Source organism: Copidosoma floridanum, unplaced genomic scaffold (assembly GCF_036245765.1).
Source record: "Copidosoma floridanum isolate Cflo_tuat_1 unplaced genomic scaffold, Cflo_Japanese_pri ptg000013l, whole genome shotgun sequence".
NCBI classification, from domain to species: Eukaryota; Metazoa; Arthropoda; class Insecta; order Hymenoptera; family Encyrtidae; genus Copidosoma; species Copidosoma floridanum.
Window position 1 is genome coordinate 17,651,626 of NW_028321890.1, and position 24,321 is coordinate 17,675,946.

The following is a 24,321-nucleotide window of genomic DNA, read 5'->3' on the forward strand; positions in this document are numbered from 1 at the left end:
AGGCGTCGGCATCATGTGACCGCACAGAGGTAGTGGTAGACAAGGCCACTCCTTGTCATGTTACATCCTTGTACCATGATATACATCTTAGAATCGTGTGAAATTAATCAAATAATCCGAGCATCTTACCTTACTTGGAATTTAATGGTACACTTTCAATAAATAAGTTTAGACTACCTCTTCTGTTGACTCGATATTTTTTGCCTCAGAATATAATGTACGCATATTATTCTATTATAGTGTAACAGAAAGAATTGTATGAATCTGTTACTTTATAATGGTCGTCGCTTTTTTTTTTTTTTTTTTTTTTGTGTAAAATATTATAATTAGTGAATTTTCTTACGGATGTAGATTGCCTTTTTTAGAAAAAGCTTCTTGTGTCCCACATTGAAAACATGTAATAAGCAATTTCGTGCAATTATATTACTATGGAAAACATTGTATGAAAATTCAATCGGAAAAAAATAAGTTGGTATGCTCTTCGAGTGGATTTAATAATACACATAATAAAATTTTACTTCTATTAAAAGTGTTTTTATTGCATGAAAATTGTGTATACAGACGACATAAAATGCATATATGTCTTAACAGCACAAAAAGTTAAAAATGCTTTAATTAGCTTTTATTATTCATTTCAAACTTTAAGAGTTTAAAATTACAAAATACTTTTAAAACATTATTCTCCTTACTGAAGTTAGTTTTCTTCAGTTAGTACATTGTTGGACGGGTTGTTGGTAGTATAGTTTGTATTAACGAATGGCTCATTCTTAAAAGGAATATACACAGTTAATGCACCATCCAAGCTTAAGGTTATCTGAGCATCATTAAAGTCGTAGGTTTCAGAGACGGGAAATGTCTTCAACAAATTTTGACGTCCATTACCATGCTCATCTTGCACTTCGTCGTGAATGGCCTCAACTACCATTAATCCGTCTTCCACCTATAATCAAAACAAAATTTATTAAGCGTTTGCTTCGCTTTTGATATTATGTCATTTTTATTATTAATATTTTTTTCTCACATCTATCATCTAAATAAGGTGCATGACGAATCAAAGAAAAATATACTTACGAACACCTTAATTTCTTTCAGAGCAAATCCTGTGCAGTCTACCGTTTTATAAAAATCTTCCTACAAAAACCCTTGTTGATTAAATTAGAAAAATACAGTTATAATAAAGGTGGCTCATCACATTTTTGAAAGTCTAGCCTTTGCACCCACATTTAAATTTATGGTACAATAACACTCATTGAATGTACAGTGTAAATTTCAGGGTATGTTGCCAACATTTACGTACCATAGCATGTACCCATGTGTGCGTGTGCCCCAACTAGCCTGGGCACAAAAAGGAAGAGAAAAGACGGCATAGAAAAGGAGACGAATCAACGGAAAAAAGGGGAGATTAGCTAGAGACGCGAGAGCGAAAGAACCAGGTCCGCAAGACTAGAATATACGTGCAACTTCCCTCAAATACAAAGACTCCTAATAAAGTATAAGTTAATCATAAGTCGCGCTTTTACTTATTCCCTCGACGAGAAATCTACGTAACACGACCATAATTAAATGAAAAGAACATTCAAAATCTGAAATTTTAGCATCGGTCTATGAGGCATTTTAACTTTTTTACCGAATGTTAAAGCTTTTTGAGGCTAAAAGTCAAGCCACATGCTACAAAAACTAGGAGCAGATTGTTAAGATATTCCTCTTTCTCATGAAATCGTGAAAGTCCAAGGTCGCTGAGCGGAAAAAAATACATGACGTGTTGAAAATCCGAAACCGGAGGCTAACCTCAGCACATAAAAATGCGGATTTGTATCTATGGGTATGCATATCGAGCCTGCTACTCAATGTTTTCAAGTGTGATAGTCTAATGTCATACAAACAGATAGTATAAGAATGATGAGCCACCTCAAGTATGGAAATGGTCTTTTACCTCGTGTACTTTATCGTTCGAGGAACTGTTGTCATCGTAGCTCTGATGGATCGGTAATATGAGCCTTTTATCATTGCAGGTTGCACGAAAAATGGACAGTGAAGCCGAACCATCAGTTTCCCTGCTTCGAAAGAATGAGTATACTTCTTCTTCAGTATACGTCTGCTTTCCTACATAATCCATGATAATTTAGAACAAAAAATCTGAATACAAACAATTGTTTAAAATCCTGCCCTTTTAACAAAGTCGACACCGGCGATTGAAGAATATCGAATTGATTTCTGGTAAATATATACGCGCTTTGTGTGCTACTTGTACAGCTGGAGGTTCAACAATCACTGCTTGTACTGATGCTAAATGCTGTTGTCACCTGCTGCAGTTGGACTACTTGAGTGTTATCGACTAGCGCTGCGTGTACTCTTGTAAAAGAGAATTGGTGGGGATGTTTCTTAGAAAAGATATGCCATCATAGCTTTAGTAGAGCTTCTTTTCTACCGAATGGAGCTGCTCTCCCACCTTTTTCACTTTGGCATATGCGAGCAGTCGCTCTAAAATGTCAAGGGACAGCTCTCCTGACGTAGTAATAAAAATTGCTTTTATTGTGGTAGTCCTATTGCTTAGGCCAGTGGCCCAGCACTTCCGACAGTTTTTTGACGTAATACTTACTTGTAAAGTGTACTTTTTTAAGTCTATATAATTAAATTGTTGTCATAACCCTACGCGTATGAAATAAATTTTTAGATGCAAATGTTAAATTACCATACATACATCTAACTTATACAAGTTGCGTGTATTGCTTACATATAAACGCTTCCCGCATACCATGATTAAACGTTGAATCTTTTGAAACAGTTTATAATTAATCAGTATTATTCAGTGTGGTAAAATGTCGTTTATAAAAAACTGAGTTTATGTCACAGGGAATCAAACCTTTATCTCCTATATATATGTTGTTTCTGTAATTGTCATGCTCATCATTAAGCCAACACCGCTCCTCTGTTGTAAAAATGTTCGAGGGTAACTATAGGATTGTGCTTCCTCTTTAGCACAGCTTCTTATTATTTGAATCATATCTGCTAATCTAAACCAATTTTATATTTTAGCTTATGCAATGATTAATTTCGACGGACTCAAAAAAACATTATGCTTGATTGATGTCGTTCAAAACGTACATCCTAGTAAATCACGTGCCTAATCCAAAAAGTAACCTAAACTCATTGCTTGTATATAGATAATTTCTAGTCAAGCCGAAAGCAAGTTTACTTTATAACTAAAGTAATTTGCTAATTTTTTTAATACACACGCTTGGAATTTTGTGTTTGCGGCAAAAAATTAATTTTATTACACTGAAGCGTAGACAATTATGATAGTAGTAAAGATAGTAATTAATACGAAAATTATTACTTCTTTCAATATCATATTAGGGGTTACAATGAAGCTTTAATAAATTGTAGAAAGAAAATAATAAATATGTGAAGTCAAAACCATACATAATATTATGTGGTTGTATGAGTTTACATGAAGCTTACTAGGATACTTACAGTTCAGCGTAGTCATAACCCTTTCCAATTGAAGGCGCTAAAAATTACGTGCAAGAGATCCAGTATTAGAGTCCCCGCCGCGCTCACGTTGCTCATAAGTTCTGGAAGACTTTCTATAAAGTTTTTTTTAATTTCCCCACGAAGTTCAAAGTCGATCTTTTTTTTTTTTTTTTTTTTTTTTCCAAGTTATGCTTCTGTAGGCGCGTTGCACTGCGGAGAAAACCAACGAGTTTACTACAGTTTCTTATTGTCATTGATCGCAGTAAATAAAAAACAGTAAACTAAAATTATTTAAATTATATTTCGTTTTGTATAATTTTTTCAAGTACAAATGTACTAAGATTTTTTCTTGGTTGAATTATTTTATTTAAAACAATATGATTTGAATATAATCCAAATATAGTATTAAGAATAAAATATTCAATATCTTAAATATAAGTTAGTTCAAAAGACTTTCTTTAAATTAATAAACTTAGAGTGTACTGGATATTTTATTTCATTAAGGAAATGTTAAAGTGTTTCATTCAACTTTTGTATTTCAATAAAGTTATTAAATAACTAATTATGTTTTGTTACAATTTTACTAAAATAGTTAAGAAAATGTCAAATTACTCTAAAACTAGTCGTAGCGATTACTCTCCTCTGTTATCATACCTTCAGAATTATAGCTGTAACCATTTTATATCCATCATACGTATGTACCATTTAAATGATACTATGATTCTCTACTTTGCTGCAGCTGTTTTTTTGCTTTTGCTATGAATGCAGAAAGGTAGTTCATTAAAAAATATACAACTTTGATTTCCCTGACAAACTGTCGTAAAAATTCTTGTATTATAAGTTGCCGGTTCTGTTACTATATAAATTATAAATACTTTAAGAATCTTTAATTTTTGGCCCAATACTTAAAGATTGTTGAAGTTACAAAGTTGTTGGAAAAAAACTATCGAATATTGAATGCTCAAATGTTCCAAGCTTTCCTAAATCCAACGTTAGTTGCTATCCCATACTCTTAAGAAATTGTTTAGCTGACAGTAGTACTGATCAGTTGTATTGTAGACTCAGTTTAAAGAGGCACTGCTATAGTTAATTCAGTATAATTGTATAGGCTGTAACATTGAATTATTTTAAAAATTTGTGATGAGTCTTAATTGAAAGCAAAAATATGATGATACATGCTTGCATACTCAAAATCGTGCGTAGTTGACTCCAACTTTCGACATTCATATTGGCGTGTAACATTTTTAAAATGTCGAAATAATCTTTTTCAAACTTTATATGGTTTCCAAAAAAAAAAGCTTTGTAAAGTGAACGTCATTTGGAAAAATCTGAATTCAAATTTTGTGTTTTGCAAAAAACAATTTTGTAAGTAGCAGCCTGGAACAATTTTACCGTGAATGTTACGCACCTTAAGTAGGTGTCTAAACTACTGCAGAGTAGATTTAAAACATCATACAAATATATATTTTTTTTTAATACAATATTGGTGACAATAATTTATGGACGCCTATTCTCAAATTTAAAATGGTTCCAATAAACACTACTGTTGCGTGGAGACACAGTCGATCCAACATGGATTGCCTGGTCCAAATTCAAAGTACGATCAATAGAAATATAGAGGCTCACTACTGTAAAAGAGTGTTAGTTCAAATAAAATAAAAAAATAATAAAAAAATAAACCCAATAAAAATTAGTACACTAAATAGAGTGGAAGGGATTGAATCAAATTAACGACAAAGGATTCCCAATGAATAAAGAAAAAATAATAAAAAAAGGCCTAATTAAATAAAGAAAATTGATAAATTATAATGCTAAAATTTGTTTTTATGAAATGTCTGAAATGAGCAAATAAAAGGGGGAAGGGATTGACACAATTAATAACAACTAATTAATGGGAAAAAGCCGGTGGCATAAAAAACCCAGATTTATTAAATCAACTTGGAGTGTATACAATTGAAGAACAGATTAAACTAATAATAATACTGACAACTGGAACGGTGGTGAGCGTGTGTTGTGTTGATGCGTGAATGTTTAAGTGTGTGCGGGAGGACCTGGTGGTAACGACTCCCAGTGTGTGAATGCGAGACGAGTGAGTGAGGAGTGATCTCCTCTGCGAACCGGCGGGCCCTGCACGGTCGCACGAGTCAGCGCGAAGCTGGTGAAAGCGGGCCGACGCCCGGAAGTCGAAGTTGACTACCACCTGCGGTAGTTTGCGATGACGGTTGTTATGAGTAGTGTGTTCGGGTGGGGACCCTGATTCCGGAACGAGAATCGGAATGAAGCGGACGAGATATGGAGTGATGATGACGGGATGACAATGTGCACTGAATAAGGTGTAATAGATGTATGATATGTACGATATGTAGTGACAAGGTTAAATGCGGATGGATGGAGCGAAGACGAGGTTAAGATGATGCTACGTGCATACAGAGATGCGAGACCAACGATGATGACTCGTATAACAGATGGGATGACTGATAAGGTGGTTAGTGGCGTGCTCGAGAAAGATCGTGACGGTGGGTGGTGGTCGGTGAAGTTGAGGTCGATGGAAGGTTGGACGATGGGGAGAGAGAGAGATAATGTAGAGCAAGCGAACGGTGTCGAGATGACAGGGGGGGGGGGGCGTGCAGAGAAGGAACAAATGACGAGCTAGTATGATGTTGACAAAAACGGTTTCGAGGAAAGAAGGATTGATTTTAGGAAAGGGGAGACAGCATGAATAAGAGATGAAAGGGTTATGATGTATGTGAGTATGAATAAGAGATTGACGGATGAGCGAATGAATTGACGGTTTGTTGCAGAGGATGTTGAGATGTAGCACGAGTACGCAAATGCAGTTAGTGGCGAATGCGGAAGCTGATAAAACGTGGGTGATGGACTAATTAGGTGAAGAGAGGTGTAAGAGAATGTCGAGTCTATGAGTGAAGATGAAGATAGAAGGAAAAAAAATATGAGAGAGACTTAAGTTTCAATGACGATGTCCTGAGTCCTGGGGCTCGATGACAGCGGCGAAATCTCCTGCAGACGGTACAAACTGTAAGTGGTAAAACAAGCACTAAGCGAGATATTAACGATGCTTCTAATTCGGCGTGTCATACAAGAGAGAGCGTGCAACGGAAAAAGCAAAACTGTCAAATCCTGAAGCCCCGCCCCTACCACCACCGTACTGACGGGACACGAGCCAATCAGCGGCGGGCGCAGGCGCGCGCAAGGCTCCAGGGGAAATTAGAGTGTGTTCGACTCTGAGTAGCATGCGATTCCGCTCCAATTCCGTCCCTCGACGGAACAGGCTCCCCCCGTTGCGAGAGTATGCGAGCAAAATTGTCGTGTTCATGTGTGTGATGTGTAGTCGTGTGATGTGTATACACGGCGCAATATTACATGGATTCCAGTAAAGGGCACAAATCGGTGATATTTCTTTCGTAGACTCCTGTTTTGGTTTTCATTTTGACGACTCTGATGACACCATCGCTTCCCGGGTGAACCTCTGTCACTACTCCCAGTGGCCAATGATTATTTGGATGATTTTTCTCAATTAGAATGACGACGGATCCGACCCTTATTTCACCTTTGCCTTCGAGCCACTTTGTTCGTTTTTGTAATTCATGGAGATATTCAGAATGCCAACGCTTCCAAAAGTCCTGCCGCGCCTTCACAATGAATTTCCATGCGGGAAGTCGATTATCTGAAACGGAAGTCAAATCGTGATCAGGCAACATCGTGAGAGGACGGCCAATAAGAAAATGCGTGGGAGTAAGGGCGGCTGGGTCATTTGGATCGCTTGACATGGAGCTAATGGGACGCGAATTTAAGATTGATTCTATTTCGATGCAGAGGGTGTTAAGCTGTTCAAACGTAAGTATTTGCCTTCCTATAACTCGCTTTAAGTGATGTTTAAACGATTTAACGGCAGACTCCCATATCCCCCCAAAGTGTGGTGAAGCTGGTGGATTGAAGTGCCAAATGATGTTCTGAGTTACGGCGTAATTGTTGATTTTATCGCGGAACGACTCTGAATGAATGAGATTATAAATTTCGCGCAACTCGTTGTTCGCCCCGACAAAATTAGTACCGTTATCTGCATAAACATGGGATGGAATTTCTCGACGTCCTATAAACCTTTTAAAGGCTCCTATAAACCCTTCGGTTGTCATATCGCTCGCTATCTCTATGTGGACTGATTTGGTGGGCATGCAAATAAACACACAACCATAAGCTGGCAAAACTACTCGATTCCTGAACTTTTTCTCCTTTATGTTAATTGGACCAAAATAATCTACTCCTACGTGTTCAAAGACCGAAGCTTGTTGCACGCGCGCTTGGGGTAAATCGCTCATTTTTGCCTGTAGGGTCACGGGTCTATGTCTGATGCACGTAACGCAACGTCTAACAACACGCCTAACCTGATTCTTTCCATCTAGCAACCAAAAACGTTGACGAATTTTATACAACACCCCTTGAATTCCCGCATGCAACGACGAATGATGAACTTCCCTTATGATGAGGTCGGTTACGTGATGGTATGATGGCAGCAGTATCGGGTATTTCTGTCGGTCAGGGATTGTCGCACGTCGCAATCGGCCTCCTACTCGCAACAAGCCATTCGCATCTATAAAGGGGTCAAACGCGGCTAACTTCGTATTCTTCGTACTCCCCGTTTTCTCGATTTGAGTTATCTCCCTTTTGAAATGCTCTTGCTGTATAAGCCTTAGTAGTCGAATCTCTGCTCTGGTTCTCTCAACAAGTGATGGTGGACCTTGAATTCGGTCGGTTGAAAAACGCCAGCGGAGACAATACGATAAAGAATTGATTAACGCAAAATAAGATGACTGACGTTTGTAGAAAGGCTCGATTTGAGATGATTCCTGAAACGACAAATTTGAAACAACTGGTGATGTAAACTGTGAAGGTTCCATAGTCGACATCAAACACGTGGACGCTCTTAACCCAGGTAAATTGACAACGCTGTTTCTTTCTGATTTTGGCCACTCCTTCTCTGGACTGTACAATCAAGGCATTCCCTCGCTCCATTCCCTGTTCCTTATAAATTCAGCTGGATTCTGACCCCGAGAGAGAATATCGGCAAAGTTGTTTTTGCTCGACACATGACGCCATTCAACCGTTGTGGCTAGTTCCTGAATCTCAGCGACACGATTTCCTTCGAAGACCTTTAGAGCCTGAGGTGATTTTTTGATCCATTGTAGTACAATTTCAGAATCTGACCAAAATACAACCCTGCTTATCGAAAACTGAAAGGATTCCCTAGATTTCTTGAATAACCTAACCAAAGTTAATGCGCCGCATAATTCGAGTCGGGGAATTGTTGTTTGTTTAACTGGAGCGATACGAGACTTTGAGCAAGCTAAGCGAACAAGAACCTGACCAGACCTATCTACTGATCGAATGTACAAACATGCCCCATATCCTCGCTGACTCGCGTCACAAAATCCATGCAACTCGGTCTTCACTATTTGTGGTGAAAGGAGATGTCTTGGAAATGAAATTTCCTCCAGTAATTCAATCTGCTCTGCAAATGTCGTCCACTTGGTATGGAGCTCCTGGGGCACCGACTCATCCCAACCGACCTTAGCTTTCCAACACTCTTGCATGATTAGCTTTGCCGTAAACACTACCGTCCCTAACAATCCTAGTGGATCAAAAATTTTAGCTATTTCCGACAAAATATTCCTCTTTGTGATCGTCTTGGACAGCGAAATGGACTTAGTGGAATATGAAAATCGGTCCATTTGTGGACTCCAAGACAAGCCTAAGGTTTTAACGACGGAATCTCCCTCTGTTGCAAAATTCATCCCAAAATTTCGCTCATCCAAACTGTCGAGGGCGTGTTGGTGATTCGATGCCCACTTTCTTATTGTGAATCCTCCTCGAGCTAACAATTGGATCAAGTCATCACGAATTCGCAAAGCTTCTGGTAGTGAATCAGTGCCAGTCAAGAGATCATCTACGTAGAAATCGCGTTTCAATATTGTGCTAGCCAGTGGAAAATCTGCCCTTTCATCGTCCGCCAACTGCTGAATTGTCCTAATAGCTAGAAAAGGTGCTGACGATACGCCGAAGGTAACGGTGTTTAATTCAAAGGTTCTAATCTTGCCCTGATGTAGCCAAAAAATTCTTTGATAGTGTCGATCACGAGGGTCTATTAGGATCTGTCTATACATCTGTCCTATATCGGCTGTCAGTACGTAAGTGTATGAGCGGAATCGAAGCAAATGAGTAAAGAGTTTTTGTTGGATCGTGGGGCCTACCATGAGCACGTCGTTTAATGAAAGATTCTTGTCCGTTTTTGCCGACGCATTAAAGACGACGCGGGTTTTAGTAGTGGCGCTAGAGGGTTTAAGTACTGCATGGTGGGGCATATAATAACCACTAACTGGGTCCTGATCGATCAACGTCATATGTCCTAATTCGATATACTCTTGCATGACCTTAGAGTATTCTAGTTAAAGATGGGGGTTCGCCTTAAATCGGTGTCGCATAGCCTGTAATTGTCGGAACGCCTTGGAACGCGAATCGCCAAATTGAGGATCTATTTCTCTAAAGGGTAACCTAACCATATATCTGCCGCTTGAAGTACGCCTAGTACTCCTAACATAATGTTCTTCACATGCCTTCTCCTCAGAAGAATACACCAACCTATTTCCAACCTCCTCCAACTCCCAAAATCTAGTCAACTCTGTGTCTAACTCAACTATACTGCAGGTAGCCTCGGACTTGCTGTCTTGATTCAACCCCCCAACAATGACCCAACCTAACTGTGTTTTCTGGAGATATACGTCGTATTGATCTCGAGACAAATGGACCTGGCCAATGGATAAGAAGGACAAAGTTTCTCCGGAGCCTATAAGAACATCGACTGGACGGGGAATGTGGAATTGAGGATCAGCTAATCGAATTCCTTTGGGAAGGTCGATTAGCTCTCGTGGAAATGGTTCGCTTGGGATCGCACTGGTTATGGTTGGAACGACAAGACAGTCTAAAACCGTATGAAATTCACTGAAACGCGAGTGGATCTCGATTTGGATGCTACCCTTGGAACTAGTGCCAGCCCCTCCAAATCCTTTGATGGGCATCGCCTGATTCTGCACTGGAAGTCGGAGCCGTTGAGCGAATTTTTCGGTTATAAAATGGTTTGTTGAGCATGTGTCTAGTAAAGCACGACCCTCGATGAACTTTCCCTGATTCGACTTAACGTGAACAACAGCACTCATTAATAACTGAGATGTACGAGCTCGAGAGACAGCGCTAAACACGTCTAATCCTAGTCACGTCGATGAAAAACTACCTTCGCCACCACCACTGAGATTTCCGTTGGGCTGGGCTGAATTCTGGACCGGCCTTGAGTCTGTATGGAGCATTGTGTTATGGTACCGATCGCAACGTTGACAATGACCCAACGTACACTTTCCCCCGTGGGATCGCAGACAATTGAAACACAACCGGTGAGACCTAACGAAATCCCAACGACCTTGGACTGGTAACTTGTTGAACGCAGGGCATCGGAACAATGAATGCGACTCGCTACACTGCACGCACGACGGCTCAGATCTGGTTACGAAGACGCGCCCACCATCGTTCAGTTTCCGCGCCTTTCGCATATCGGAATCCTGCTTGACCGTCGATTTCCCAGCTGCTGGCTCGCTGCCTCGTGGCACATCAGTCTCCATGGTGTAAAGTCTGGACGCAACTCCATCTACAAACCTGTAAAACTGTTCGAGGGTTGGAAGCTCATCTACCCCTAGCGAGTCCTCCCACTTCTGCCTAATAGAAGGGGGTAAAGCTCTCTCTAACAATCTGACAATCATACGTGGAGACTCTGTCACGCCTAAGGATTTAAGAGTATTTAAATTCTGCTTGACATCATCCACCATCTTTGAGAGATCCTTGGACGTAGCGGATTGAAGAGGACTAATATCAAGAATAGCGTCGAGGTGTTTTGATACTAAAATGCGTTTTCGCTCGTACGAATCGATGAGAGTTTTCCAAGCGACACTGTAATTTTTCTCACTCACGTCATAAATCGCAACCTTTTTCAATGCCTCACCCTGCAGCGTGTTCTTCAAGTACATGAACTCAACGAGATTATCTATATCATTACGCATGTGGATCATAGTGTGGAACGAGTTTTTATAAGACAGCCATTCCTCGTGACCACCACTGAACTTGGGGAGCTCTGCAACGGGAAGCTTCAAGAGATGTTGCTTTTCGATGAAAGTTGACTGACCCATGGGTGCTCCTATATTTGACGCCCCGATGCCTCCATTTCCCATTCCCGCGATCCTTCCCGCAAGGCTATAATATTTCTGAGAAACATCTGTCCAGCCCTCTACTTCCAGAACCTTTCCCTGCTCTACACTCAACGCGTCTGTCAGATCTTCAACCGCTTGAAACCTCTTAGTCAAATCTCCTAGTCTTAAATTCGCATTCATGCCGTCTACCTGACCCTTTGCTATCAATTCGTCTAAACCCTTTAGCCGAGCTTCAAACAAATTAACCTTGACTACTAATTCCGAGAGGTCTTGGGAGAGATTATTGTCGTCGTTGACCATGGTTACAAGTTAAGTTAAATCAAACAATAAATGGGTTTATTCCAATAAGTCAATGACGACAATACTTAAGCCTTAAATACTGTAAAAGCGCTCGATGAAATTTAAAGGGGTCTTGGTCGGAACCGCTCAATCAAATCTAATATGGAACACAATTTTTATGAAGGGAAATGAAACCAAGTGTCACAAGTTAACAATCTAAACAAATGGCCTAAAAAAAAAAACTTAAATTGACTAAGCAGCGAAAAAGGGGGCTTAAATTATACTCACGCACTGACACTTATTATTATAATTTACCGGTTTAGGCAAGAAGAGACAAAATAAAGGTCACTTAGCTGTAGAACTTGAAAAAATGTAGACAGGCTGCGGCCGCTGGGAGAGAGGTGTCCGGTGAAGCGATGATGTTTTGCCGACGGAGAGATGATCTTGCAGCTTGACGATGAGTGATGAGAATGATGCAGCGTGAATTCCACCTCACAGGAGGCACCAAAATGTTGCGTATAGACACAGTCGATCCAACATGGATTGCCTGGTCCAAATTCAAAGTACGATCAATAGAAATATAGGGGCTTACTACTGTAAAAGAGTGTTAGTTCAAATAAAATAAAAAAATAATAAAAAAATAAACCCAATAAAAATTAGTACACTAAATAGAGTGGAAGGAATTGAATCAAATTAACGACAAAGGATTCCCAATGAATAAAGAAAAAATAATAAAAAAAGGCCTAATTAAATAAAGAAAATTGATAAATTATAATGCTAAAATTTATTAATATGAAATGTCTGAAATGAGCAAATAAAAGGGGGAAGGGATTGACACAATTAATAACAACTAATTAATGGGAAAAAGCCGGTGGCATAAAAAACCCAGATTTATTAAATCAACTTGGAGTGTATACAATTGAAGAACAGATTAAACTAATAATAATACTGACAACTGGAACGGTGGTGAGCGTGTGTTGTGTTGATGCGTGAATGTTTAAGTGTGTGCGGGAGGACCTGGTGGTAACGACTCCCAGTGTGTGAATGCGAGACGAGTAAATGAGGAGTGATCTCCTCTGCGAACCGGCGGGCCCTGCACGGTCGCACGAGTCAGCGCGAAGCTGGTGAAAGCGGGCCGACGCCCGGAAGTCGAAGTTGACTACCACCTGCGGTAGTTTGCGATGACGGTTGTTATGAGTAGTGTGTTCGGGTGGGGACCCTGATTCCGGAACGAGAATCGGAATGAAGCGGACGAGATATGGAGTGATGATGACGGGATGACAATGTGCACTGAATAAGGTGTAATAGATGTATGATATGTACGATATGTAGTGACAAGGTTAAATGCGGATGGATGGAGCGAAGACGAGGTTAAGATGATGCTACGTGCATACAGAGATGCGAGACCAACGATGATGACTCGTATAACAGATGGGATGACTGATAAGGTAGTTAGTGGCGTGCTCGAGAAAGATCGTGACGGTGGGTGGTGGTCGGTGAAGTTGAGGTCGATGGAAGGTTGGACGATGGGGAGAGAGAGAGATAATGTAGAGCAAGCGAACGGTGTCGAGATGACAGGGGTTGGGGCGTGCAGAGAAGGAACAAATGACGAGCTAGTATGATGTTGACAAAAACGGTTTCGAGGAAAGAAGGATTGATTTTAGGAAAGGGGAGACAGCATGAATAAGAGATGAAAGGGTTATGATGTATGTAAGTATGAATAAGAGATTGACGGATGAGCGAATGAATTGACGGTTTGTTGCAGAGGACGTTGAGATGTAGCACGAGTACGCAAATGCAGTTATTGGCGAATGCGGAAGCTGATAAAACGTGGGTGATGGACTAATTAGGTGAAGAGAGGTGTAAGAGAATGTCGAGTCTATGAGTGAAGATGAAGATAGAAGGAAAAAAAATATGAGAGAGACTTAAGTTTCAATGACGATGTCCTGAGTCCTGGGGCTCGATGACAGCGGCGAAATCTCCTGCAGACGGTACAAACTGTAAGCGGTTAAACAAGCACTAAGCGAGATATTAACGATGCTTCTAATTCGGCGTGTCATAAAAGAGAGAGCGTGCAACGGAATAAGCAAAACTGTCAAATCCTGAAGCCCCGCCCCTACCACCACCGTACTGACGGGACACGAGCCAATCAGCGGCGGGCGCAGGCGCGCGCAAGGCTCCAGGGGAAATTAGAGTGTGTTCGACTCTGAGTAGCATGCGATTCCGCTCCAATTCCGTCCCTCGACGGAACAACTACAAAGGACTAAAAGTATTTTTTTCTATCACAATAACTACATAATATTTTAAATTCATAAAACATATTTTTACAACTAAATTCCAACTTTCTTTCATGTTTAAATTAGTATATTTTAACTTTTTTTTGCATTTTAAAAATTTGTGTGTTAGTGTTGTTAGTAACTAAAAATTTTAAATTAATTTTCCTTTGCGACAACATCTCTAAAGTTAAAAAAAAAATTTAGATGATACATTTAAATAATTATTTATTCTTATTCCTTACTTTAATAACAATACTTAACGAAATATTCTTTGCATTTGTTAGATAATAAGGAAATTATATGTACACACACATTTCTTGACTTTATAATCAGTCAAAAAAAATTTTTTCTTTAAATACGTTCATAAAAAAAATTATACACTGGAACTTCTTTTAGATAACAGATAGATAAAAACTTTTCTTACTGAATATATCGTTAAAAAGTTCTATCAGCAAACTATAAGTTTCGACGACTTGAATCTCTGAATGCTCTGTTTCTGGAATGTCATGTCCTTATGTCATTGATTACTCTCTGCGTGAAGTGCTAAATGCAATTTGATTTTTCTGTCACTTGTCGTAAAGCAACATCTACAAGCTGATCAAAATATTGCCAAGAAATACATAAGAGAGGGGGGGCAGGGAGGTTTTAGTGTACATTATCTTACGTTGAAAAAGACAAAATGCGATGGAATGGAGCATTTTTAATGTATCTCTATTTTCTATTAACATCTTGGATTTATCACTGCAACATCACTGTATTAAAAATTTCAATAGGATTTTTAAAAAAGTGCTATATATATAAAAAATGTTTAGAATAAATTCAGAAATTTATGGTAAGACAATTTAATTTGTAAATTTTATAGACCTAATCATCTAAAATTAAAGATGAAAATTAATTATTCCGAAAACCAAAGTTAGTGAAGGTACAAATATGGATGGCCTGTTTTTGGAATGACTCGTCCATGTTAATTGTTTTGGTGTCGTCGTTATTGATTATTTTCTGTAAAAACCCCTATTAAAGTTCGATATTTTTGTTTCGATGATGGAAAAACAACAGCCTTGAGCTATAATCAAACCGTCAAATCGACGTCGTGATAAAAATACGTTTGCTTCAACAAAAACAGTTTTACTTAAATATGCAAACGCGAGCAATCAATAAGTGGCGTAGAGTCCTATACATAGACACTACTTGATTGAAAGAACAGGTAAAAAGACAAAATAAATAACAATAAATTTCTCTCACAAACAGCTTTGCTTTAAGGGGGGAAAAAAATGTTGCTGTTATACTCATTCTCAGCAGTATTTATCTCATTTGTGACCAAGTAAGAGAATAACCCGTTTCCTGTTTCACCATAAGTTTTGTATGTCACATGTAAACCGATGAAAACTCTTACTCAAATATAACCCTCATATTTGTTTTTTAGTAAAAAGGATTATAAGTGATAAGGAGTATTCATAATTTTTTCTTTGAAGCTATCTTTTTTATCTCCGACGTAAATGTTTTTTAGTGTTAACGCCAACTCTTTTCGTAACGTACATTCAGAAGTATAATATATTATTCTTACTTTAAGACATTTTTTCTTCCTCAAAGCGTAAATTACTACATCATAAGATGTAAAACTGCAAGAAAATTTAGAAAATAATGGTTATTATCAAGTGTAACCAAAATTTTCTTAGCTATTTATTATGCGTCCAGACGCTAACTGGGATTGAATTGACTTTAACGCACTACCTTGTTTTTAGGGAAAGCTGAGAGTGTTCTCAAAAATAATAAAAATTACTCTCTCTTTCACTAATAATGTATCCTATAACAAGGAAATAATTGTAAAACGTATAAAATTAAGAAAAATATTTTTCACGGTCTGGATCTTTTTCTAGAACTTAACTCTACACATTAAATCTTTTTTAGAAAATAATAAAACATTTTGTACAATTTTTTATGTACTTGAAAATTCTAACAGTAACACATTAAAAGAGCGAAACAATTAAATACATTTCTAAGTAACAATGATATTTGTATCACACAAATTGCTTACAAAATTATTTTTTATTTAGTTTTGTAGCTTCTCTCGACAGTCTTGATTACATACAATTAAACGCACATTCCAGAATTGTTAGATGTTTTATGTCCTTAATAGTTTAATATATTTTTTTTTAAATATTTATGCGAACATTAATTTTGGTCAGTTCTAACTCCAATTAAAGTAACAGTGCGTCTTTTTCTTATATTTTGACGATATATATAACTTATTTTTCCAGTACTCTTTAGCTTGAAGGTAATTAAATTTGAATAATACAGATACCAATAGCTAGAAATATATTCTAAAAAAAGAAAGTTCCTTCCATCTATTTAAAATTTTTTAAGAACATGCAAGTTAAAGTACTTTTTCATGTTTGTCGAAATTATTTCACGTACTCTGTGGTCTAGTTATTAGTACACTAATAATTCCATTTCACGTATATTCTAGATAGTTTTTGTTAAGTATTATCAGGTGTACCATAAGTTTCATCAGATATTTTTTTACACTGATTAAAGTATCTTAAATGTCTTATCTATTTATAACATCTTAAATTTTAATTTTGTTACAATTTAATGGTAAGTTACATCAAGATTTTAAATAAGATTAAGTTCCAACTACTATCTGTATAAGAACCAAAAAATAAGATTTGCCGACTCTTCTATATAAATCAAGAAACAATAGGTTTTAAAGATCTGTATATATTTTTTTTTTTATTTTTTTATAAAAATCTTTGTTCTTACACGTCAACATTTATCGAAAAATTACTTGTCATTCTATAAAATAATATACCCTCTTATTAAATATCCTATGTACGTAGAAACATATATACACGTATACAAATTTATTTATACACATACCTTTTCGTACGTTTCATCGCGTTTCATTTTATACACGTAGTGCTACTTGGTCTATCGAAAAAGGACATTGGTAAAGCTTCCAAATTTATTATTGAGCACTACAATAAATTATTCATGAGAATCGATACAATTCATAATTCAACACCTGGCCTCTGCTCTTCCCCAATCCTAACAATCCTGGTATATTTATATTTAATCAAGCAGTCGAGCAAAAGACTTCTTACAGTTCACAGGAATCAGAGCAAGTAAATGAAAAATATTGTCCTTAAATTTGAATGAAATTAACAAGTATCACATATTGAAGACTCCACTATCTTAAGACGCGTTTTTGCAGTTCAGTCTCTCAGCTGCAATATTAAAAATACGTCAATTTCTGTCAATCTTTGTTTTCATGATAACGGATGAAAAATGGTCTCATCAACATTTTTAGTTATTATTCTTTTAGTTGTTTTATTAGTTTCTAGTTATGATTCAACAACTGATATAAATACTCATTCGAATTTAATAATAGACGTGAAAGAACTTTACCGAATCAACAGCGTTGTTATCGTATATAGTGGTTTCGAAAGTGAGTAAAAATATAATAATTATTAAAATAATTATAATCATAATTTTTTTTTTTTTTATAAACAGGTACGCAAGTTGCAACGGGAATTATAAGGCAACTTTCAAAAAACCATCACTATTCGATGGCAGTTACAGGATCAGACCTAAAAACACAGTATTCCAGCATTAGAAAGAGTTCAAAGTCAATATTTGTCATTATGCTAAAAACCGAAGATGATTCTGAAAATTTCATGCATTTTACAACAACAGAGATAATTAATCCTCACGTGTGGTTATTATTGTTCCACACTTCGATGACGGAGTCATTGAGTAATTTCTGCCACAATCTTCAAGATGGGCTTGAACTATTTTGTAGAAATCTTAGTGAAATGTAAGGATGATTCCGATATAAAGGAATGGTTTTCCACAGGATTAAAAAGTAACACAATTCAGGTACGCGAATACCTTCAATGGAATCCAATGACTCGTCTCAATGTCAAGATCGACGAGTTCTGTTTAAAAGGAGAAAAAATTTGACTGATGTTTCGCTGAAAGTGATATCCACAAAAGTATGAAAAGTACACATTTTGAGTTTTCAATAATTTTACTCTTTAACGCATTTTTTTTACTTATTACACATCAGGACTTACCTCATCCAAAACAATCAAATTATATCTACAATTACGATTTACCATCAAGAGTCGTGAATGAATTGACGTCAGTAATGAATATAACTACAAAGTACCCGCAACTGTCACGAGGTAGTGGAGCCAAGAATAAAAAAACTGCAGCAAGCGAGGGAAATTCTTTTTCTAGTAATACGTCAAGAGTTATGCCTTTTGATGTTATTGCTATTAAGATGATTATGGACCAAGAAGTTTCAAAAAATTTCGATCTTACGAATCCCTTTAAGTCTCAATCGCACTGTTTGTTTGTCAGAATGCCAGACAATTTATACATACCTTGGAGCGCATACTTAAAGGTAAGAGATTATTTTTTTCTGCATTTAAAATACTGTTAATTCCCTTTATTTGCTAAGTTTAACAAGATGCTTACTAGAGAATAAAGAAAAAACACTCTAATTTTGTTTTCTTAAAATCAATTAATGTTTTAGTAAACACTTTTTGTCGTGTTAAAAAGAATGTTACAGCCAATCAATATTATTTTAAAGTAAACTTAACTTTTTTTGCTACACAGATGATAACAAATATTTAGTTATCTTTTTATATCAGTGAAAAATGATCTAATAGAAATGGTAAATATCGACTATTTCACAGTAAAATTTTACTATTTTTACATAAGTGTACTACTAGAAAATAGTAAAATTGACTGAAATACTATACATAAATTATATTTCAAATACAAAGAAGTATTTACTATTTAAACAGAGTCGAAAATATATAAATTTTGATATGTTTACATCTGGTTATTACAACTTAGTAAGCACTGGATACAATTTTTTATTTCAAACTTTTGTCAATGCATTTTTTATACTATTACAATAAAACTAACTACTAGTTATGAAACGACAAATAAAACACAAAATTTTGATGATTGCACTGACAATAGTCGAGTGACATTACAGCTTAATGTCCATTAGTAGATTTGACGTTTACCATACAGACAGAAACGTCGATTTTTCTCCCTGCGCAGTGAACATTCAAATGTTGAAAAAAGCCTGGGTTATAGGATAAGGTATAATTTTAAACTAAAATCTATTTTCAGTGGTGATAACCGGAAAAATAGAATAGTCAGTCCGTATGTAGGGCACTTATAGCTTCGTCCTATATGCCAGTAAGCATGTTCTCCAGGAAATTCTTTACTTTCCCTTCCTATAAAAATGCGAGAGTGCCCAATGTACTATATGTGGCATAAAAATAAACTACAATAATAACATTTTCAAGGCTGAGATTTTTGTTTGATTTTTTTAATAGAGTAAAAGTTAACGCACTCATTGCTAAAATTTACTAATTACGTTAATTATTATATTTTTACTTTATAATACAGGTACATTTATTTTCGAATATAAAAGTATGTATCAAAGAATTTTATTATCATTATCGACGTCACCAACACCATCTTCGTCGGTATCATATCTTAATTTTAAATTTAAACTCTTATTAACATTAATCTTTTATTTACTTTACGTTTTTTAATCTTCTAAACATGTTAGTTAAAATTTTTTTACAGTGGAAGATACAATGATTAAAGCTTTTAAAAGCGTTTTCTTCAAAACTTGATACTGTGAGGCAATTGTAACTGCCGATAAATAAAATTACAACAATGCGTACTTTTACATACGAAAACAATGTTAATTTTTCAGAATCGGTGACAGCCAAAGGTTAGTCTGCTTAGTTAATATATAATTTAAAAAATTAAGGCTTACACCCCTACCCCGAGAGACAAGACTCCTTTTTAAATTTATCAACTTGAATGAACAAATAATTGATTCAATAAAAAAACCTGGTATTGCAAATCAAAATCATTTTTTATTCAAATAAAACTATTCTATAGAGAAGAACATTAATAAAGGAAAGTGTTTTCAATTTTTTTTGTTCTAAATGTTTAAATTTTCATTAAGAAAAAAAAAGTTAGTAGTACGTTGTAATTGAGGGACTACACATGACTGAGTCCCTTACAAAAATGATAGTAAAAAAATGTCGTTTACTACTAAAATGTGAAAGGGAGAATGTATAACTAAAGTGTTTGGAAATTAGATTTTTAGCAAAAGTGCATGGATTAAGTTAGCTGTTACTGTGGTTGTTTTGACAATTATATTGTCTTTCATTAACATTAGATATCCAGACAGAACACGTTCAAGATATTCCATTTTGTTGGAAAATTGTACACAAGTATGGGGTGTATTCTGCCAGCAGGGGTTGTCAGGTAAATTTTTAATACTATTTACGACTGATTTTAATAAAATTATAAAACTTAGAAACATTAATTTTTTAATTTATAGATGCTTATGCTAACCGTACGTCGTTGAAGTTGGTATACTTATTTACGCTATTTTGTGCATTAGTCATCTATGCCGTTTATTGTGGATCTTTAATAAGTAACTTGACAGTTGGACTACCTTTAATGCCATTTAATGATGTATCAGAGTTCATGGAAGATGGTAGTTACCAACCCATTGCTGTAAATGGCTCCACCTCTTACAAATTTATTTTGGTAAAACAAGAGGATGATAAACTAACAATAAATTTAAAGTTTTATTTAATACATTTTTTCTGTAATTTTTAAGGCATTATCAAAAGATCCCGTTTATGAAAAAATAAACCAATTGATTGAAAATTAAGACAGCTTATTGCCAAATTTTAAAGCAGCTCTCGAGCAGGTACATTTTATAAGTTTTGTTTAAGTATACATATTAGACGCGATATTAAGTCATTCTTGCTAAAGAAATTTTTTAAAGCCCATACAATTTCTTGTTCTATTATTGAGTGGTGATAAAGATTGTGGAAAGCGAATTTCATATAAATAGTAGGACATAAAAAACATGTAAAAATAATTTTTGAAATATTTTAACTTATATTTAATCCCAAAGATCTACACATCTTCTTCGCCTATCACGTATAAAAATTTGTAGTCACTGTTATAAAATATACTTTTTTTCAGGTCTGCTCCAGAAAACTAGCTTTATTTGCCCTTTCATCAATGTTAGACAAAATAGACAAGGAGCCACCATGCAAACTAGCAAGCATTCCTCTGGGCAGTACGACGTATGGGAGTTTGAGTTTGAAGAAATATCATCCAATTACAAAATTTTTTAATCATTAGTACGTTATACATAATACTTAGAATAATGACAACAATAAAAAATAACCCTAATACTAAAAGTCATGAAAACAATACTAATGATAATACTGATCATGATGATGACTATAATAAATAAAACTTGTATTTGTATACTAACAAACTTTGTTTAGTATTCACAGATTCCAAGAAACTGGCATTATGCAAAGAATACAGACTAACTACAGGACCAAAACTCCTGATGAAAAAAATGCATTTTATTTCATTGGTATACAAGATGTAATTTCTCTGTATGCCATTTTAATTTGTGGATTCATCATAAGTTTTATTTTACTATTGCTTAAAAAACTTCATTATGGATGTTACCACGAAAACCGTACAAATCGTGTGCGTCAACCACGTGCCTATATTAATTCACGGCGAAGACGCAAAGAACATCACTTCCGGAGTAGCGATTCAAAACCTTTGCAGGTATGAAGCTTCTTTTTCTTGACTGTGTGTGATAAGACCTATATGAAAGTGAGACACTAAAAAATTTTCGCTATCAAACATCCCTATGATACTGCAATGATTACCTACTACGAAGGTTCTTTGTAGTATTAAAATGAAAAAAGAAAATGGTTGTATTAAATCCTAACATTACCTTACTAAAATATTTTAGGCACGACCAATGTATGATAGTTCTTTTCAGTTTTGTTGGGGAAAAAAGTAAAACCACTGATGAACTGTCTATTTTTAGTGTAAAGCAAATATTTAATTCAGTATGAGGGTGATTTCAATTGGTCATATAGTGTATGTGTGTACGTCATTAGTTTTTTTAACTAAATAAAATAATTATGATTACAATGGGCTAAAATTCTATTAGTATTTTCGATTTAGATGTCTTAGCTAATGGTTGACATTTTGACAAGTTTCATTTAATAGTCAAGTTTAGACCGAAAATTTTTAGTGCAGCACTCTAAGACAAAGAAGCCAGTTTTTAGTAATGGATTTTTTAATATACATTTTACCGTTTGGCTTTTAAAGACAAAGTTGTAAAACTTGTTAAAATACACATTTTTTGTAGTATACTTTGCTCTATACTATAATGATGTTCTATACAGAAAAATGTATAAAAAAACAACGAAAAAATCGTTTTTTGCCTGTTACAGAAAATTCTAATTTCACAACAAAATTTTCAATATAAGATTTTCTCTTTAGTGCTATCTTAACGATTGAATCGCCAAAAATCGTTTCGTGATAGCCGAAGACTCGTTTTACACCATCTAACTTTTAAACAGCACATTTTTAGACAAAGTGTTTGATATGAAAACTTAAGATCTTTTAAAATGGCTGAACAAGCATTTGTTAGTTTAAATTTATAGTCAGCGCATTGAAACTAATACTAAGCCGGATATTGTAACGGGTTACGTTGTCCATAGGATCAATAGAATTTATTTATTAAAATAACACTTCTTGCTTCGGCACACTGTAGATTGGTCGTGCCTTACATGCAAGATATAGTCTTATGCATAAATTTAGTCGCTTGTTTTAGTACACACAGTACTTATAAGACCGAAAAATGTGTCTAACAGACATTACCATACACTATTATGAGGGTTACCTTAAAATCAAAGTTTTTTTTCGAACTTTTAAGTATGTTACACAGGAGAGATATTTTATTACCGCATTGATTCACTCAAAATAGTGTTGAGAGTTTGAGCTGAAACGGGATATGATTTTCGAAAGTACTCTTTAGTCATTATCATTTTCAGAGGAAAAAATTAGATTTTTTTTTTTTTCGTAGCATTGCAAGCTATGGAATAAGCTTCAAAGGTCCAAGCATAAAGAAGATCCAAATACTGAGGTTTTTGAACTAACCAAAGTTACAGTAAAGCGTCCCGTTAGCAAAACCAATACAGGTATTTTAGTTAAACCACGTGCGTACGCAAAATTACGTGGCGTACAAAAAGTACGTCATTTCCAAAGTGATCGTCTACAAAATTTAAAGGTATGAAGTTACATTCAGATAATTATGTGTTTTTTAAGACTAAGACAATAGTGAGACACTTATTGCATTTGCGGCCTACCATCGGGCACCCCTATTTTATACGATGATCAATAATACTATGACGTTATACAGATTAGAAAACAAATTGTATAAAACTTAATGCAAACTGTATGGAATATTTTTTTATTATTATTACAAAACTCCCAATTCATAGAGTCCTTATATAATACCTTGATACAATTATTTAGCTTACTATCAGTATGTGTCTACAAAATGGATTTAGATTTTTATGTTTCAATGTAAGGCGCGTAAGGACAGAAATAATTTTTCAAACCTTTATATAATAGTTAAGTCGTAATTTAATGGCTAATTATCGTTAAATTCGAATTTTTAATAACGTTTTTTAATATCCTCCACTCTTATATACGCCCTAATCAACTGACCAAGGACGTATTTGTTAGTGCTGCTTCTGAGACGATTTTTTCACCCTATCTTTTCAGAAAGATAAATAAGGAATTATGCAGTGCTTGATCGAATTCATCGGATTTGGGTTTTTAACCGTCAGAGAGCATATTCGGTATTTTTGTTTGGATAAGTTGTTGATGCTAAGCATTTTTGACATAGCAACGTTTGTTTGAAAAACATTTTCGGGAGATCCTTTAAGTAGATAAAGCGTTTAGACGTTTGTTAACCTACAAATAAAGAAGCGATAACGTTATCAGAGTTTCTGTTATCATAAACTCTTTTATTAAACCTTAACATTTAAAAAATTGTTTTTTCATTTTTGGGTTCAACTTATGTAAGGTGTCATTGTATCATAAATTTTCTCATTTCATCACTAGTTACTTTTTGA

General features: G+C 35.6%; 5 protein-coding genes across 6 annotated transcripts; all 5 read right to left on the bottom strand.

The window, feature by feature from the left end:
- Nucleotides 1-518: 518 nt before the first annotated feature.
- LOC149374928 (heat shock protein 23-like) lies at nt 519-2,290 on the bottom strand. 2 transcript variants are annotated; one of them, XM_089591562.1, is made up of 3 exons: nt 1,934-2,289; nt 1,072-1,131; nt 519-940 (listed from the first exon to the last, which is right to left on the bottom strand). In XM_089591562.1, exons 1-3 carry the CDS (start codon nt 2,114-2,116, stop codon nt 695-697), a joined length of 489 nt encoding a protein of 162 aa, XP_089447688.1. In that variant the 5' UTR covers nt 2,117-2,289; the 3' UTR covers nt 519-694. The 2 variants fall into 2 exon arrangements, with proteins under 2 accessions (XP_089447688.1, XP_089447689.1); XM_089591563.1 differs by lacking the exon at nt 1,072-1,131 and having other exon boundaries at nt 1,934-2,290.
- A 4,561-nt stretch (nt 2,291-6,851) lies between these two features.
- LOC149374929 (uncharacterized) lies at nt 6,852-8,390 on the bottom strand. The gene has a single exon (XM_089590726.1). It carries the CDS (start codon nt 8,388-8,390, stop codon nt 6,852-6,854), a length of 1,539 nt encoding a protein of 512 aa, XP_089446852.1.
- Nucleotides 8,391-8,483: 93 nt separating this feature from the next.
- On the bottom strand, nt 8,484-9,917 carry LOC149374930 (uncharacterized). The gene has a single exon (XM_089590727.1). It carries the CDS (start codon nt 9,915-9,917, stop codon nt 8,484-8,486), a length of 1,434 nt encoding a protein of 477 aa, XP_089446853.1.
- Nucleotides 9,918-9,935: 18 nt separating this feature from the next.
- On the bottom strand, nt 9,936-10,703 carry LOC149374931 (uncharacterized). The gene has a single exon (XM_089590728.1). It carries the CDS (start codon nt 10,701-10,703, stop codon nt 9,936-9,938), a length of 768 nt encoding a protein of 255 aa, XP_089446854.1.
- Nucleotides 10,704-10,757: 54 nt separating this feature from the next.
- Nucleotides 10,758-12,041, bottom strand: LOC149374932 (uncharacterized). The gene has a single exon (XM_089590729.1). The coding sequence runs from the start codon at nt 12,039-12,041 to the stop codon at nt 10,758-10,760; it is 1,284 nt and encodes a 427-aa protein (XP_089446855.1).
- Between the last annotated feature and the right edge of the window lie 12,280 nt (nt 12,042-24,321).